A 16,622-nucleotide genomic window follows, 5' to 3' on the forward strand; every position below is an offset into this window, starting at 1 on the left:
CTAACAAGACATCACTAGTGAGCACAACGTATGGAATACATGAACATTCTGTCCCCTGACCATGTAGAGCAGTTAACAAGACTTGACACAATCCTTGACACAATCCTACATGTGTACTATATGCTCATGCTTCCCATTCTCTGGCCGCCTGTACACACTAAGCTGATGTCAATTTGTACTGAATGACATTGAATCATTAGCTACAGGTATCTTATTACTAAAACAGTTCAAAGCCTCTTTGATGTCCCTTTAGCCTATTAATGCCCCCATTCCCTGGATGCCTAGCTAACCACTTAATTCGATTAAACAGTAGCCATGAGGCATCCAATAGTGGCCCACCTTCCTCCCAGCCGCACTGCTCTGTCAGCACTAGAGCCAGTGGGTCTGCCTGCCTACACTAGTACACTAGTACGCATTCTGCCCCAGCACAGCCACATTAGGTGTGTCCCCTGCCAATACACATGCTGTATCAGGTACAGCACTAGTCTAGAGCCTTTGGGTCTTCCTGCCAGTCAGTACACTAATGCACACTCTGCTACTTGTACATATCCAATTTATCAATATAGGAATGTTAATGGCTTGTAGTACACAGAGGCAGCCATTTCAAGCCATGGGAAATAAGACTAACTCAAAGAACACTTGTAGACATGCTGTTTGAAATTGCAATGGTAACCATCCAACTGCTAACAAGTTTACACAGTTGAATATTGGACCCTGTCACGTAGAGCACAACAATTATATTCACTCACCAAAGATCTCTCCCTTGCTAGCATATTCTGTCACCAGGTAGAGGTGTCTCTCAGTCTCCATGACCTGCACAAACAACAAACCTCAATGACGTGAATGTGTGTACAACCTCTCCCTGAGCTAATGAGAGGGCAGGTGGACCTCACGGGTGGTTACACAAAGTAGTTAGATCAAATGGTTAAGAACACACTACACATACAAGACTATAGTGGTATCATTTAAAGGGTGAATTCTCCACGGCAACTTCTCCAGTGATATTTGGCATGCACACTGAACTTATAAGGCTCCCTGGAATGCTAGCTATGGTTCTGAAGTGGTCACCTTACACAGGAAGGCAACTTTATTGTTATTGTCATTGTCATAGGTAATGACACTGTGTGGAGTACAATGGACACTGGAAGTCTCAATCAGGTGTTGTACTTCCATGGTGTGTATACTGATGCTATACCTCATGCCCCATGCACTCACTTGTGCTATATTTGGGCACTTTGAATCACACATGGCTGAGTAGTATAATCATTGACAGTCAGGCTATTCATAGCAGGCAGAGAATACGATATTACTCATTGTTACAGCTGCAAAGAACTTGAATCATTTGTAACCTCACACCGGAATTATTTTAAACAAGACATCAGGGGCTTGCCAAATCACTACATCACTAACAGTCAATGGCCCCATAATTCTAAAGCATAAATAGCGTATCCTCTTACAACCACACACACTAATTATGTACCCATAGGTAACCATAGGTAACCATAGTGCTGTACCAACCATGACTGTGTGTGGTAAGGAAATATTCACAGGGACCCCTTTGAAGTGCCTTAATTCATGAGCTCTATTGACACATCACCTTATACAAGACAAAGCATGAACTACATGTATATATAGATAGTGATTCGTGGAAAATTCGCAATCAGAAATCACTCTATAATGTTTCATGGCCCTCCTCCCCCCCAAGCACATATTTTCCATTGAAAGTGAGTGGGTTTATATTGAATGTGTACATACATCATAAACGGTATGCACACAAGAACACATCCAGCTTCAATGTATAGAATAACAGAGCTCTTAAAAATCAATTAAACTTTAATTGAGTCGTTATGTAGGACCTGTCTGGCCTGGAATCAGTAGGCACCAGTCAGTCTAACACAGAGAGGCTGGCACATAGTACCCTGTGTGTGTGGGGACCACTGTAACAAGACCAATGCTCCTACACAGCACAAGTTTAACTTAAAGACTTTCACAGTCAATATAAGCATCCATAGTTTGAAGGGGAAGGAGTGAGACCAGACCAGTATGGCTACAGTAGGATGGCTATAATTATTCTCCGAAATTATATATTTACCAGCCTGACAACTTGGTGCACCACAGTCTATTTGTGGTTTCACAGTTCCTACACTGACCATGCATGCCATTCATAGGCTCTACATTACAGTTGCTTACAGAATACGATTTTTAAAAAGTAAGATTATCAAGATTGAGTTTCTGCACACCTGATAGAGGCGAACGATGTGTGGGTGTTCCAACAGCTTCATGATCTCCACCTCTCTGGCCACCTTCCTTCGGTTCTCTGTGTCCAGCCTTGTCTTGTCGATAATCTTGATTGCCACCTGTGTCAAGAGGAGGGGGTAACTAGGTAGGCTAGCACTTGAAATTGGCTGTATAATTATATCTTAATATACATGGCTATCTGTAACTGTATGTGCAAAAGTTCCTACACATGTACATTACGTGTAGTCCGAGAGAAATACCTCTATACGGTTGTCACAACATAACAATCCTTGTTTCCCTTCTAAACAGAAAATATTGTTGTGTTATTTTGTTCTAGTTCTAGTAATTGTAAACAGAGCATCGCTTAATTCATTTGGCTGAGGTGCCTGATTTGTTGATTTGGAAACTATTGATGTTGCTACCTTCATAATTAATACAATTGACAATCCGTCACTAAGTTGCTTAATTAGTGCATGTGGCAGCCATTCCAGTGAAGCGTATACAAGTTGGACTGTACCTTAACATCCGTGATAGTGTGAGTGGCCAGCTTCACTACAGCAAAGTTGCCTTTCCCGATGACTTTCTCGAACTGGTAAAATCCGATTTGAGTAGCCTCCTGTGATACACCGTTGGCCATGTCTGTGTGTGTGTGTGTGTGTGTGTGTGTGTGTGTGTGTGTGTGCGTGTGTGTGCGTGTGCGTGTGTGTATGTGTGTGTGGAGGACACTGTAACCTAGTTGGGTCTACATTGCAGCTGTCCCCCTCAGGCGTAATCACTAGTGAACTTTGTTCCCAGTCACATATACAGCAGCTAGCATGATACAGTGAATACACTAATAGGTGAAAATTCACAGAAATTCATCTCCCATTGAGTGTATGAATATTTTAATAAGCTCACAGTCACAACTGTCAACAGTTCAAATTTAGATCACCTGCTGGTATGCAATGAAAAATAAACCAATTTTAAGCTAATGAAATCAATTTTAAACAGAGGGCAGCTATGCAGCCATACACATGTATATAACATGCAACATACCAAAACATTGCCTGACACACTACACCCCTACATTGCAACACACCTTATATATGCACTCGCTCACACACACACACATCTAGCAAACACGCACACTCGTATACATGTGCACTGAGAACACCCTGAGAGCACCAGAGCGTAGGTCAGCTTGTATCCTCACACCACCATTAATAACCCTAGAAACCACAGGTACTTATAGCCAATGCATGTGAGCATGTGGGTAATTCAGTAGAGCGAACCACAATCAGCGTACTAGCTTGTTGTCTTACGTAATAACTCATGAGGGTTTCCATTCAAGGTGGCAAAAACACATTCTGTGGGTGCAGGTGACCTAGTGCCAATTTTCCAAGAAGCTCTTATAATGATATAATAACTTAATAACTGTAAAGAGATGACTTTGATAGAGCAAAGGTCACTCTAAATTGGTCTAGCTACCAGTCTGAAATCACCCCAGAGTTGCATTGCTTGGGCTGCTAAAAGTGTCCTTATTGCATTTTTACCTATTAAAGTTAGCATCACAAAACACCAACCACCACAATGGTAATAGTTTTATTGTAATATGCAGGAAATTGTATATGCATGTAAAACTTTCTTGTTTGTCACATGGATGGGTTAGGGGCTAACTTTAGTTGCACACTGTGGTGTTTCCTTAGTCAATGAGCTCACAAAGTGGGCTTTACCCTCATCTACTAAAAACCGCTTACAGAAAATGGTGTTGTTTGGATGCGATTACAGAATATGTGAAAGGGTTCATACGATATATTGACCTCAATTACATGTTATGGTTACATTTACTTGTCAAAAGTAATTAAGTATACAAGTTCTTGTACTGTAGAAAATAACAAGACTAATGAATTCAGCTCTATAATAATATAGTGTGTGGATATACACTGTGCAGCATGTGTTAGAGTGTGTCCACACTCCAACCAAGTACACCTGGCTAGTACTTACTTTGTAATTCTCTTTTTCAAACACAGAGATGGTAAAATGATCGTTGATTCGTTCTTCTCAAACAGTAAACAATACACTAGTATAGTATGTTACTAGCAGTGAACTATGCAGCTGTGTGTCTTTCCAGGCTCTAGTTTATAGGGCAGAATAGTATAGTCTTGTGTGTGATGCAGAGCTCTTCCAAACAAACAGATCACTTGGTACCAACACAGATAACTTCAGGGATCCTGTCTAGTTTAACATGAAGACATCTTGTCACTTTAGGTAGATATAGTCTTGAGCAACACTTCCTGTAGACCGTGTCCTGTGGTAGATACAGAGATCTTGACACTACACGACACTCGAACTCTCAGATAACTAACTAGGGAAAGGGTACAGTTTTCGTCTAATTAGGGCTAATTAAATTCTTGGTAGCTGAGTAAATAAACTGGAGCAGATAGATACGTCATTACTACACCTGAAGCCATTCAGCTACGTTGAGCTGGCTGAGGTAAGTTAAGTGTGTACACACCACTTGTAGTGAGTCTAGTGACCTCCTAACCAATTTCAGCATGTGCAAAATACACTGTTTGTCTGCCAATAATTTGCCCTGTGTTGCCTGGTTACATACAACTGTTTTTGTACAGAATGTCTAATCGGAGCAAGTCAAGACATCCACGTAGTGCCAAGCCAATATCAGCAGGGTTCTCTGTCCTCAGCGACAGCAGAGAATTTGAAACCATGAAACAAAATGAGGTTGCCTACAAGTCAAGGATACGATCGGTATAATTGTGCCAGCCATTATTTCCTTTTCTTGAACATTTTCTATACAATATCCCCCTATGTGTTTACCTGTTGTTGGTTGGCTACTATGAGAACATGTGTATAGCCCATGCATGTTGTTTGGGGTGTAAGTACAGGAAGTACCCACTTTCATTCCTTTGTTAAGTCCGACTCCCTATTCAATTTCCTATTCAAATTAGGTTTGTTACTGGTAGCTAGCTATAGATCCACATAATCACATAATCACATAATCATAATAATATTTATATCTATGCATATCCTTATAAGCTACTGCATAGGTAAATGTGTTTTCAGCATGGCATGCAGCATGCATGCAGGTGACTCTAAGGCTCACACATTACTATGGCCTCTATTAGGTGTCTACGAACATCTAATCATTCCTTGACGTCACTAAGCTAATCTCTGTTGGAATGACAATAAACACCCTCAGTTGTTGACGTTTGTTTTCTCTGCAGTTGGAGTTAGAGTTGAGCACTCTCAAACATCGACTGGACTCTCTAAGAAAGGCCAAGAGCACAACCATAGTACGTAGAGAGGTGGAGCATGTCAGAGTGTCTTCACCCAAACTAGGCAGACGTTATTACAGTTCTCTTGATAGTCGACCGTCTACAGGTTCATTACAAGAACCCACACCCACACAGAGTGCTTGCAATCATGGAGGTAGTGACATGCTTGCTCAACTAAAAGAACTACGGAAGCAGGTACAGCTCTGGGGGAAGTGGTATCAGTTATATTGCACACTCGGCATCTATGTGGCTCTATATACAGGACACATTAATTAGCACATTGTATATCAAGCCATAACAGAAAGATTCCAGGGGTTTCTCGGCTGCCAAAGTAATACTTGGAACACTTTCTTGGTAAATGTGATTGGTACCTTCCTAGCCAAAAATACCAGTTACAAGTGACCTCTTTGGTGTGTTTCTAAGTAATTCGATCGTAACAGGACGCAAAAACTAAATTCCTGGAATACTCTAGGGCCAGAGGCCAAACGTCTTGAGAATTTGGGCACATAATTATGTCCCATGTTCAAGTTGATGTACTTGTAATAGTCTATACAGTACATATACATACCAATGCTAGAACAATCCTGCATTGTATATTGTCGTCTTGCAGGTGGGGTGTCTGGACAGGGAGCTCCTTGCAGAGAGGGCCAGCCACGACAAGCAACGTGAGAACTTGGTGATTCAACACGAGACAGAGATGAACACTCTCAGGGAGAAGTCACAATCACAGCTCAGTGCATTGAGGGAAAGCGTGAATAAAATAAAGGAAGACCAAATCAAAGTAAATTATAGCCTTATGCCAACTGGGGAGTACATGTAGCTATAGCATTCCAGATTGTGGTGTTGATTTTAGTCATTTGCAAAAATCCACAATACACATAATTATCAACAATGATTTGCCAGTAACAGAGATACTTGTGTACATGCACAGACTGAATGTGAGCAGTGCTCAGAGGTTCTGTGTGAGTGTGAGAGAGTGAGGGGGGAGAGTGATGAGCTGAGGGAGAAGCTGGGGCAGCTGGTATCCATGAACCAGCGACTGAGAGACAGCAACCTTCTCTTGCAGGGCAAGTGTGAGACACTCCTGGAGGACCTCAGCATCAAGGAGGCAAAGTGGACAGAGAGGGAAGAGGCACTAAAGAACGAGGTGAGCCCTCCGTACATTAAATATACACAATGTCATGCATATGGTTTTAATCATTGTTAACATACTAATGTTATTTTATAATAATGTATGTCCATGTCCATATACTTTTTGTTTTCTATTCACTGTGATTCTAAAGACAATGTACATGTACAATGTATGTATAGTCTAGTACAGATCACAAGTGATGTTCATATTAGCCCCTGTTTGATCATGCTCACACCCACGCATCCTCAGATACGGAAGCAATGGGGGCAGCGATACCATGAATGGTTAGTCAAGGCTGAGAAGAAAATGGAAGAGCTCCAACAAGTCAACACTCTACTGTAAGCTCTCTCTATTTCTTATTATTATTGCGTATTTATTTTCTCTTTTTTTTTTCCTGCAGGCAAGGAATGCTACGGACTAAAGCACACAATCCAGATCTATAATAGTCATATTTCATTTAGTACTTCATTTCATTTAGTACTTCACAGCATTTACCATATAATATTATTATGTTCACAAATTTGGTTAACCCAAAATTTATTAAAATATAGAAAAACATGAATATAATAATAATACTAACATATTGTTCATACAGTTATAATTCAACACGTTCAGCCTGATCACCCTGGTTGCTAGTGGGGGTGTGGCCTCCTGGTTTGCCCGCCCCCTGTGTTAACGACTGGAACCGGTTGAACAGGTCGCTCTGTTCCTTGGCCTCTCTCACTAGACTGTTCAGTAGTTGGTTCTTTGTGCCAGACACAGCTACTTCAACCTGAACAAGACAACACTTTGTAACAGTATAACAACCTCACTTTGATGGAGGCATAACTAATACTACTACTATAACATTTCTCTTAACCTTCTCTAGCTCACGAACAAGGCCGGTGATTGTCTTCTTCCAGTGGTTAACTTCTTCATCTCTTTTGTCGATTACTTCATGAACCAGACTAATCCATTGATCTTGGGTAGTTGGCCATTGTTCTCTGCCAAAAGATAAAACGTTCTTAATTTTTTAAGGGTGTTTCCCACAAGTGCATGGCTACCTAAATGATCGGAAACTATAAAGACGTCTACTAGTCCTCAACTCACAGGGGCTGGTAGGTCTTAGTGGTGGTGGTGGGTAGTTGGGAGGTAGTAGGTGTGGTCACAGTGTAGCCGGTCAGTTGTTGGTAGAGGAGCACATTCGATGCCACCAGAATTACCAGTCTGCGAGAAAGGAAACAGCCATCGTTACATCAACATACACAGTCATTCTGCATGCATACACATTAATGCTCCTAAAGACAGGTACAAAGGACAGTGTGTGCTGACTCCACATAAACTAATACAAGTCCTTAGACTCAAAGCTGCTGACTCCACATAAACTAATGCAAGTCCTTAGACTCAAAGCTGCTGACTTACAGCAGAGTGAGTGCCAGGTTGACCCTGGGGAGGGAGCCTTCCTTGTTGTGGGTGGGAACAGGTGTCATGGGTGGGGTCCTCAGTTCTGGGAGGAGGGGGGCATATCAACTGATTTTGCTGAGTTCCAAACTCTCCACACAATTCAGAGGGGTATCGGAAATTGTTTTTAAACATTGGTGCAGCGTGTAACATATGAGGCTGTAAGGACTTTCTATATAAATCATCATAAATTGGACAATCCTATCTCAAGTTATGAGAGCTATCTCTTGGAATAGGCTAATCACACTAGGGCAGATTTAGGGTTGAAAGCAATTTGACCTAAACACACTGTTATAGCATTATCGAAGCTACTATGTACCAGCAGGAGTAGACACTGACCTGGCTTTATTGGAGGAGGATGGGGGAGGGATACTCTGTGCAAGGTCCTAGTTTCCTCAGTGGTAGAAGAAAGGCCGGTCAGTCTCATTGGAGTGGTCGCCTTCTTGCTTAGCTTGCGGGAGCGGTGACGGCGGCTACGCTTGGGCTTCTCAGGAAGGGTGGCTATGTGCTCTTTCAGGGATGCGTCTGTGTGTGTGTGTGTGTGTGTGTGTGTGGGTGGGTGTGGATGATGGTAAAGTTATAATGGAACAGTCCTGATCGATGTACTTTAGTACTCTAAGGGACGGCAGAATTGAGAGGTGCAGTGTTCTCACCCATATGAGAGTAGTGTGTTCCCAGTCCATCACCAACATTTCTTTCAATCAGATCTGCGGCCAAAAACAATTAGGACTTCAACTAATACACTTAGCTACTGCACCAGCCAAGTTAGACTTATAGAGCTACAGTAGTAATAGAATACATGTAGACACTAGCTACATTTAGTCAACCTACTCTTGACAAGGCCCCAGCAGGATTTCTTGAATTTGATTGATGCTGTTAGTCTGAGTCTGGACTGCTTATTTGCTACTCTGGTGATGCAGTAGCGACAGGCCACGTAGAATGTGTCACTGTACGGGATGTTGTGGTTTACAACCTGTGTGTGTGTGTGTGTGTGTGTGTGTGTGTGTGTGTGTGTGTGCAGTTAAGTTAGTAAGTAAAAAAAACTTTTAAGTTACGTCTGCGTCCACAATGTGCTTAATTCCAGGCTGACACATCTTGGAGTACACCTACAAAACGAGAAAAAAAATTAAGCAATGTATTGTGGTCATGTACGTGTACATGTAGCGCCAAATTGGCAAATACACGTACTGAATGTATAATTTATGGCTGGTGATTCTTACTCGGTGCTATATTACCAGTGCTCACCTGTCTCTCCGTGGTGTGGCTGAACTTTGGACCGAACGAGTAGTTGAGAGAGATGGTGTAGGAAAGTTCACGTTCCCTAGAGCTGTCCGACTGAGACTGCCATTCACCTATCACTATGTCTGTGCAGGTGTAGATGGAGGGGGGGGGGGAGGGGGAAGCAGGTTATACTCTTTGTGGAAAAAGTTAGCACTAGTCACTACAGGCTCTCACAGAAAGAAATTCAAGCCTTTGATTTATTCGAAATTTTCCTGCCTTTCACTGATCTATGAGTGCCTGTAAGGAAGCGTGTGGAGGAGCTAGGGACGACTTACTGAACTGTTTTTGGCTCTTGAAGAAATTTCGAATGAACTCATTGTCAGTGAAGATGAGTTGAAAGATGGTCTCCACGTCACAGTTGTACAGCTCGTTGATGATGGTTCTGCCCAGGTGCTCGGAACACCCACACGACACCTCACCTGGACATTACAGAAGGAGTATAATTCTTTACTTTGAGGGTAAATTCTCAATGTTTCGGTTGAATTTTTATGCTCTAATCTTTACTAGTGTAACTGTGATAGGAGCATTTCACACACATGCAAGCAAATTACACAATGTCCCACAAACTGACCAGTGTCCTCAAAGAGAGATACTGTCTCGTACTCCGAGCTGGCGATGCTCTCTCCTCCGACAGAGATAACCTCTGCACTGGGACGGGAGGAGAGCAGTCCAGTAGCTCCTTCTAAAAAAACACACAAAACGTTAAATTGATAAGTGTACAGGCTAAGCCTTCTATAATAGAGAAAAAACAATTGCTATAATACAATGGCTGGACATCATTTTTAATTTCAAAACTAAAACACACATTTATTAGCTCTAAGGAAGACCTATCACATGGTGTACACACAGCAGCTTAAACTTAAAGACTCAACAGTGGACACAATACACTACAAATGAACCATGCACAACTGAATTATGGCACCTATTTAGCAGCAGTAGAAGTAAATATCTAACCTTCGATTTTATCCGATTGACCAGATGTAGTCTCTCTAGACTGCTCCACTGCTGCTGCCCCGCCCCCCTGAGCCCTAGCTGCTCCTGCAGGGAGTAATGTAAGCACAAGATCTAACTCTTCCTCAGACGCATCTTCTCAAACTATTATACGTGCGCACATGTATGAACTACATGTATGAACAGTGATGATAAAAATTAATATAAGCAACAACCCATTAAAAACACAAGTAAATGCACAGTACAAAAAGGCTATCATTCAACTGAACTGTATTATAGGTTTAACTTAACTTTACACAGCTCATATTATGCTAAGGGTCGTTGATATAGAAACAGTTTTGTAACAATTTTTTTGACCATAAATCAACTATTCACTACACCGGTATAATAAATTATGATAATCAAAGGACGCTAGGAGAATACGAAAATGATGATAGCTATGATGTAACCTCCTACAACCAAGTGTTCTAGAAACTCCATCTGCTAACCTTGCAATAGATGAGAGACGCCTGACTTGTGAAAGAAGGCAACAAGCATCTTTCTTTTCGCCATAGCTAGCTAGTTAAGATATCACCTGATAACCACTAGCTCATGAGTTAACTCTGCTGTGCTTATACTAGACACAACTCCATAGTTGATATCTTTCTTAGAATAGTCCCGTCCCAAACACATGGATGTAATAGTAATGTCTACGATTTAATACTATGCCCTTGGTGATATTTATAATCATACTCACCATCTGTAGAGTCACTAGAGCTCTTGGAATTTTCTAGTGATACAGACGTAGGAGGTAGCACTCCAATCTCAAGATGAGTTGGCAGTGACATCGCCGGGTGCTAGCGAAGAGAAAGCATATCAAAAGTAAATGTCACAGATGAACACCTACTAATTCTCCTAGTAAGAGCTCAACAGCTAGAGTAGAATGAGAGTAGGAAAGAGTAGGGGATAGTGGGGAAGAAAGGGGAAGAATAGCAGTAGTAGAATAGTACACAGTAGTTTTAGAGTACCCTCACAGATAACTCACCACGTGTGCTGCTTCATCCTTGTGTTTCCCCCACAGTTCCTCCTCTGATCCCACGTCCGTTGACTCTCCCCTTGCCTTACGAGCAGCCTGGACCAGACCCAATGGGGATATTGCCTGCAGTGAAGCAAACACAACTTTTAAAAATTGCACTGATTTGGGCTATATAAACGATCATATCAGGAGTGCATTCTGGCGATATTAACTGACTATTGCTTATACAACTTTGCAGTCTGTAGCTTAAAAAAATTATATTGTGGAATGGTCAGTTAAAGTACGTGTATCTAATTGTGGCCTAAAGGCCATATATGTACGGTACATGTAAGCAGAGGTGTAGCTATGTGAATATGTAATGAATGACATGTACATCCTTACCTTCTCAAGCAGAACATTCTGCCAACACTTGAAAATAATGTTGTAGGACATGTCTCGATTGCCCAGTGAAGAGAAACCATACTTCTCATTAGTTGTGGAGACCTGGATAGCATTGGGAATGACTAGAGCTGTCTTCTCTTTAGTTATAGCCTGGACACTCAGAAATGGAATCGTCAGCTGCAGAAAAACGCAATAAAAAATGTTTCATGCAAATTTAAGTACAGCAGTTTACCAATGTTTCCCATGAGAAGATGTTGGCATAGAAACAGATCCAGCTCTGGGTGAGATACAGTCGACCATGGATTAGAATGTCCCTCTGAAAAGCACATGAGTAGTCTGTGACGGTGGGTGGTGAATGGGGTACGTGTGAGTGATTATTAGGGAGGTTATTGAATGAGTACTATCCTCAAGGGAGCGCTTCCCACTGACTGACATGCAATGAAAGCTGTCAAGTGTCAACAAAAGATTTAGCTAGGAGACTGATGCAGGATACACAGTAGTCACGTACCATCAATGAGAAGTTCATCACCAGGAAGAGAAGTGAAGATCTTGTGGAGCTCAGAGTTCTTGTGTCTGTGAGAGGCTGAGAATATGTTCATCAGAGCACCACCCTTTCGAGGAGAGAAGAACTGTGAGTGTGCATGCTTGTGTCCCTGTGCGTGTGTGTGTGGGTGGGTGTCTGTGTGGGTGTTTTGAGAGGATATACAAAATGTATGGGGGGGGGGGAATTGTTGGCTTCCATGATCATCCAGCATGGAATGCTCAGCTGTGATTTAGTTAATGGAGTCCTACTACATGTACGTATAATTATCGAGGAACCTAAAAGCATTGTCTGGAGGTTTTGTGGGTTGATAACAGTGATAAGGTGATGTGATGTGATACCACAAGCACAAAATTGACCTCGAACACAAGAATTGACTTTTAACAAGTATCTTTGTTTGGTCAAGCGTGTTATCCACCCCTATAAATGTGGCTAGTCTCGAATTCCAGATACAAAGTTTAGGGAGGGCGTGGCAAGACTAATAAATGGCTTGGAGCCACACCAAACTCTTATACCATCTGCAATCGTGCTTACCCCTTTCTTATCCTTATCCTTGGACCTCGACTTGCTGCTGTCTGTCTCAACACTTAGACTTTCAACAGATTGCTCATCAGAGGTGGACAGATTCCTACAAGATAATGGATGTGTGTGTATCTGGTGTATACTAGCTGCACGTACGGCCTCCTGTTGCTTGGCAGGGGCTCAAGAGTATCTCCCACAGAGGACTGCCTAATTACAACAGCAGGTGAGGGCTCGTTGACAGGGCTAGGGAGAGAAGTGCTAGAGGCCATTCTCAACTGGAAAGTTAATCTTCCTAAGGATCGTCTCGTAAATAAGCGTGACAGGGCCTAGGAAAACAACCCTTATGGAGCAAACTAATTAATTGTATTTTATTGCTTAATTAAATAAAGCAGTGCTTAAGCTTCAAATTGATTACAATATCACTCACTTTGCACCTTCCTACCCTAAAATATTTTCGGGTGAAAGGGGGACAGTATTGACCTACCGTTTTGAGAAACTAATATTCCAAGTTCTATTCGCATACAAGAACAGCATGAAAAAATTCAATGGCTGCCTTGTAACGGCTATACAAAAAACTTTTCGGATAAAAAATTTTTTTTTAAGTTAGAGGAGATATTGAAGTTACTTCTTATGAAAGAAAACCAAAATCCTAAAATAGCTCTAAATATTTTACTTTGTAGTGTACTGAACATTATTAGTTTGCTCCATAAGGGTTGTTTTCCTAGGCCCTGTCACATTATTATTAGCTATGAGTGTCCGTATCTCCACCCACACACTATAATGCATTTTTAGGCACAAAAAAAAATTCTTTTTATATGTGGACTAGGACTACTCCACCCATGAAAACTGAAATTGTGGAAAGGCTCACTCAGACATGTAGACATGAGCAATTTTGTCTTCACACATAATTATTATATAGAACAATTAATTTGTGACAGAATAATTTGTGAGCGTTTCCATTCATGTAAACATGCATAACTTTCAAACAGTTATTTCTTTGAGAATTTGGAAAAACCTCCAAGTGTCTTTGAACGAGTTGTACAATGGAGAAAAGGCAACTCTTGTATGGGTGAACCTGCACAGTCCAGTCTGTATGGGATGCAAAGATGATATCACTCATGGAGGTGCGATATTACAATGCTTACCAGAACACCTCTGCTTTTGAGTCTTTGGTAGGCCTCTGTCATAGGGAAGGAAAATTGAAGGGTGAGACTATTACCTCGCTGCTTCGGGTCAGAGGGGGATATCAGAGTGACATACTGACTGCCTGCAGTGTGAACAATAACTATACTAACTATAGGAGTCCAGGGATACAGTATTTGAACAATAGACGAACTCCCCGTGGACACAAACAAAAACCATGAAATGATACAAGTACTGTACTATGCATGGTAGAGATTGTACAGTACTGCAATCTATACACTACGCACAAGTCCTCACAAACACTGACCTGGTTTTGCTTTCTCCTTAGTGAGGTAATGCTCAATGAGCATCTCCAGGTAGCCAGTGAGAATCCTGGACTTGGTGGTCAGTTCTCTCATGGAGGTGTCAGCAAACACGTCCAGGCTGGCTTTCAGACTCAGGCACTCCATCACCGGAGGATTGGAGAGTTGGAACCCAGCGGCCCCGGCCTGGAGATCCAATACTGTGGGAGGAATTTGGAATCCTTACATTCAGCACTCTTTGCATGATAACCTATAATAATTATATGTGATATCTGTGGTTGAAACCAGGTACACCACAGATAGAGGTATACATACATACATACATACATACATACGCAATACACGTCACAAGACATACTGTTGTTCATAACAAAGCGTGTTTTCATCTCATGACTCCACCATCCCAGTAGCCGTGGTAACTGTTGGTTGTGGGCGTGTTTCTCGTGTACAAAGAATCCTGCGATTCCTCCAGGTCCACTGTTGAGATACTTGTAGCTGCACCAGACAGCAACGTCCACCCCCCAGTCATGTAGACACAGCTCCACATTGCCAGCTGCATGAGCAAGGTCAAACCCAACATAGCAACCCTGCAGGAGCAAATAGGGTTTATTTATAGCAGATAATTTGTCCATTATAGAGCATTATTATTTTGTGTGGGTACGCCATCTCCGTACTTTCTTGTGAGCTGCTTTTGTGATGGTCTCCATATCAAACACATAGCCAGTCAAGTAGTGAATACCTTAATGAGAAAATAAGATAGTCTAAATATCATTTTTGAAACATGTAGTCTTACATATACTCACCTGGAAGCCAGACTAAAGCTACAGAGTCTCCCTGCTCCTCTATCAGTTGCACCACATCCTCAGTCCTCCAAAAGTGCTCGCCCTGCGGGAGTGCAAGCATTGCAGCAGCTATCATATATCGGACTTTCTAACCTCTCGTGGAGACACAAAAATCGTTGCTTCTTTGGGGTCATAGCCATGCCAACGCATTTGTGACTCCACTGCATACTGAAAAATGAGAATGAAAATTAACTCCTGCCAGAGTGAAGGAATGGCTTACAAAATCTGAAGGGAAGCTTTCCTTCTCCAATAGTATCTTGAATCTGTCTTTCGTGGGTTGGTAAAAGGACGCCTATAATTAAAAGGTTGTCAAATCTGGATTGCATGATACATAGCTAGAGCTAAAAGCCAACAACTCACCATGGCCAAGTGGCAGTTGACAGTGAGCCCGTTCATACACACTATCTCGATGGGTTTAGCTCCAACAATCTTTGCACTCCCTCTAGACAGCATCTCCTCCAACCCAGGCATCCATGAGTTATGCCCAAACACGTGACCTTCCATTCCTTGCAACGCCCACTTGTCGAGATGTTTTGTGATCAACTCTCTCGCACCTTTTGGCTGAAGACCCAGGGAGACTCCATTGAAGTACATACAGTCCTGAGCAGTGTCCACTCCTGCAGCTCAGATAATTGTATGAAAGCACACACACACATGCACGATCATAATTAATTAATTATAGCTAATAAAAATACGTGCCTAGATGAACGCTTTTTTCTCATTTTTCTGCACAAGGGATTTAATTCTAACATTTTTCACCCAACACATAGCAATACCATGTAGATACTAGATCTCTATAGTATACACAGCTTGCACACACCTTCAGCTATTACTTGCCCTTCCAAGATTTCACCGATTGTCGGCAAGCAGAACTTTGCTCTAAAGGAGGCCAGTTTGTCCCTGTTGTCCAGTGTAGTTGCTAGCCTGAGGTCATCCAGCCCCACTCCCTCCCCTCCAGCCACTGACTCCAGGTAGCTCTGAATGGACTCCTTGCTCTCAAGGTAAGGAAAGCCTTCCATTTGCTGAGAGGCAGTTGATACAATGCTGTACACATAACAGAAGGTTTAGATCCCCTCTACTATCTATGGTTTAGAACTCACCAACTGGAGATAAAAGTGTTAGATGTTCAACTAATAAAATTTTAATTTTAATTTAGGCCACTGCTTTGCATACTTGTTAGATCAACCTCCCCTCCAATTAAGGCCTTGTTTGTGTTCACCAGGTCCTCTATAGCCAGCACTGCACTGCACTGTGAGTGTCTCGTTATTTCTCAAAAGAGGTGTGGCCAGAGAGTGAGAGGGAGGGGCTTGTCCTGCAGCAATGATTCACTGCCCACTTTATACATGACCCAAAGTAGCGCTTGGGTTATTCATGGGGCTCCGGAGCTGGTGGTGGGTGTCGGGAAACTGGCATCTGCCATATCATATCCATCAGAGCGCTACTTATCCGGAGTTCTGTAGCTAACACTGCTCGGTGTGGTGTACCTTATGCTGCCCTCAAAAGCAGTACTTATGCTACCTTAAAAAGTAGTACTTATGCTGCCCTCAAAAGCAGTACTTATG

At 42.1% G+C, this 16,622-nt stretch overlaps 3 protein-coding genes and 1 pseudogene across 4 annotated transcripts; 1 reads left to right on the top strand and 3 right to left on the bottom strand.

Annotated features, from left to right (window-relative positions):
- LOC135341686 (serine/threonine-protein kinase SIK3 homolog) overlaps positions 1–4,364 on the bottom strand; it is a 10,494-nt pseudogene extending 6,130 nt beyond the window's left edge.
- Positions 4,365–4,568: 204 nt separating this feature from the next.
- Positions 4,569–7,248, top strand: LOC135341683 (uncharacterized). Its single transcript, XM_064538341.1, has 7 exons — positions 4,569–4,711; positions 4,848–4,983; positions 5,460–5,705; positions 6,121–6,291; positions 6,442–6,657; positions 6,892–6,980; positions 7,043–7,248. The coding sequence occupies exons 2-7, from the start codon at positions 4,849–4,851 to the stop codon at positions 7,083–7,085; spliced, it is 900 nt and encodes a 299-aa protein (XP_064394411.1). The 5' UTR covers positions 4,569–4,711; position 4,848; the 3' UTR covers positions 7,086–7,248.
- LOC135341665 (protein Aster-B-like) lies at positions 7,147–13,093 on the bottom strand. Its single transcript, XM_064538277.1, has 19 exons — positions 12,930–13,093; positions 12,786–12,879; positions 12,219–12,363; positions 11,943–12,046; positions 11,711–11,887; positions 11,339–11,452; positions 11,051–11,150; positions 10,318–10,401; positions 9,935–10,045; positions 9,639–9,782; positions 9,328–9,446; positions 9,138–9,188; positions 8,914–9,055; positions 8,736–8,789; positions 8,422–8,607; positions 8,044–8,128; positions 7,732–7,848; positions 7,502–7,625; positions 7,147–7,414 (listed from the first exon to the last, which is right to left on the bottom strand). Exons 1-19 carry the CDS (start codon positions 13,040–13,042, stop codon positions 7,238–7,240), a joined length of 2,241 nt encoding a protein of 746 aa, XP_064394347.1. The 5' UTR covers positions 13,043–13,093; the 3' UTR covers positions 7,147–7,237.
- A 570-nt stretch (positions 13,094–13,663) lies between these two features.
- On the bottom strand, positions 13,664–16,349 carry LOC135341676 (kynureninase-like). Of its 2 annotated transcripts, none has more exons than XM_064538293.1 (11): positions 16,161–16,349; positions 15,881–16,082; positions 15,421–15,677; positions 15,281–15,352; positions 15,154–15,228; positions 15,022–15,103; positions 14,893–14,957; positions 14,577–14,805; positions 14,224–14,418; positions 13,919–14,040; positions 13,664–13,862 (listed from the first exon to the last, which is right to left on the bottom strand). In XM_064538293.1, the coding sequence occupies exons 2-11, from the start codon at positions 16,077–16,079 to the stop codon at positions 13,755–13,757; spliced, it is 1,404 nt and encodes a 467-aa protein (XP_064394363.1). In that variant the 5' UTR covers positions 16,080–16,082; positions 16,161–16,349; the 3' UTR covers positions 13,664–13,754. The 2 variants fall into 2 exon arrangements, with proteins under 2 accessions (XP_064394363.1, XP_064394362.1); XM_064538292.1 differs by having other exon boundaries at positions 15,881–16,104.
- Positions 16,350–16,622: the final 273 nt, after the last annotated feature.

Source organism: Halichondria panicea, chromosome 9 (genome assembly GCF_963675165.1).
Source record: "Halichondria panicea chromosome 9, odHalPani1.1, whole genome shotgun sequence".
Lineage (NCBI taxonomy): Eukaryota > Metazoa > Porifera > Demospongiae > Suberitida > Halichondriidae > Halichondria > Halichondria panicea.

Bases quoted from the DNA above. Each gene is read 5' to 3' on its own strand.
- LOC135341683 (XM_064538341.1), top strand. From the start codon at position 4,849: ATGTCTAATCGGAGCAAGTCAAGACATCCACGTAGTGCCAAGCCAATA. The intron at 6,292-6,441 runs GTAAATTATAGC...GTACATGCACAG, and splicing joins TAAAGGAAGACCAAATCAAA to ACTGAATGTGAGCAGTGCTC. The intron at 6,981-7,042 runs GTAAGCTCTCTC...TTTTTCCTGCAG, and splicing joins CAACAAGTCAACACTCTACT to GCAAGGAATGCTACGGACTA.
- LOC135341665 (XM_064538277.1), bottom strand. From the start codon at position 13,042: ATGGCCTCTAGCACTTCTCTCCCTAGCCCTGTCAACGAGCCCTCACCT. The intron at 9,783-9,934 runs GTCAGTTTGTGG...TGTAATGTCCAG, and splicing joins ATCTCTCTTTGAGGACACTG to GTGAGGTGTCGTGTGGGTGT. The intron at 8,129-8,421 runs GTCAGTGTCTAC...CCCTCCTCCCAG, and splicing joins TCCTCCTCCAATAAAGCCAG to AACTGAGGACCCCACCCATG.
- LOC135341676 (XM_064538293.1), bottom strand. From the start codon at position 16,079: ATGGAAGGCTTTCCTTACCTTGAGAGCAAGGAGTCCATTCAGAGCTAC. The intron at 15,353-15,420 runs GTGAGTTGTTGG...TTTTAATTATAG, and splicing joins TCAACTGCCACTTGGCCATG to GCGTCCTTTTACCAACCCAC. The intron at 14,041-14,223 runs GTCAGTGTTTGT...TTCACACTGCAG, and splicing joins TAAGGAGAAAGCAAAACCAG to GCAGTCAGTATGTCACTCTG.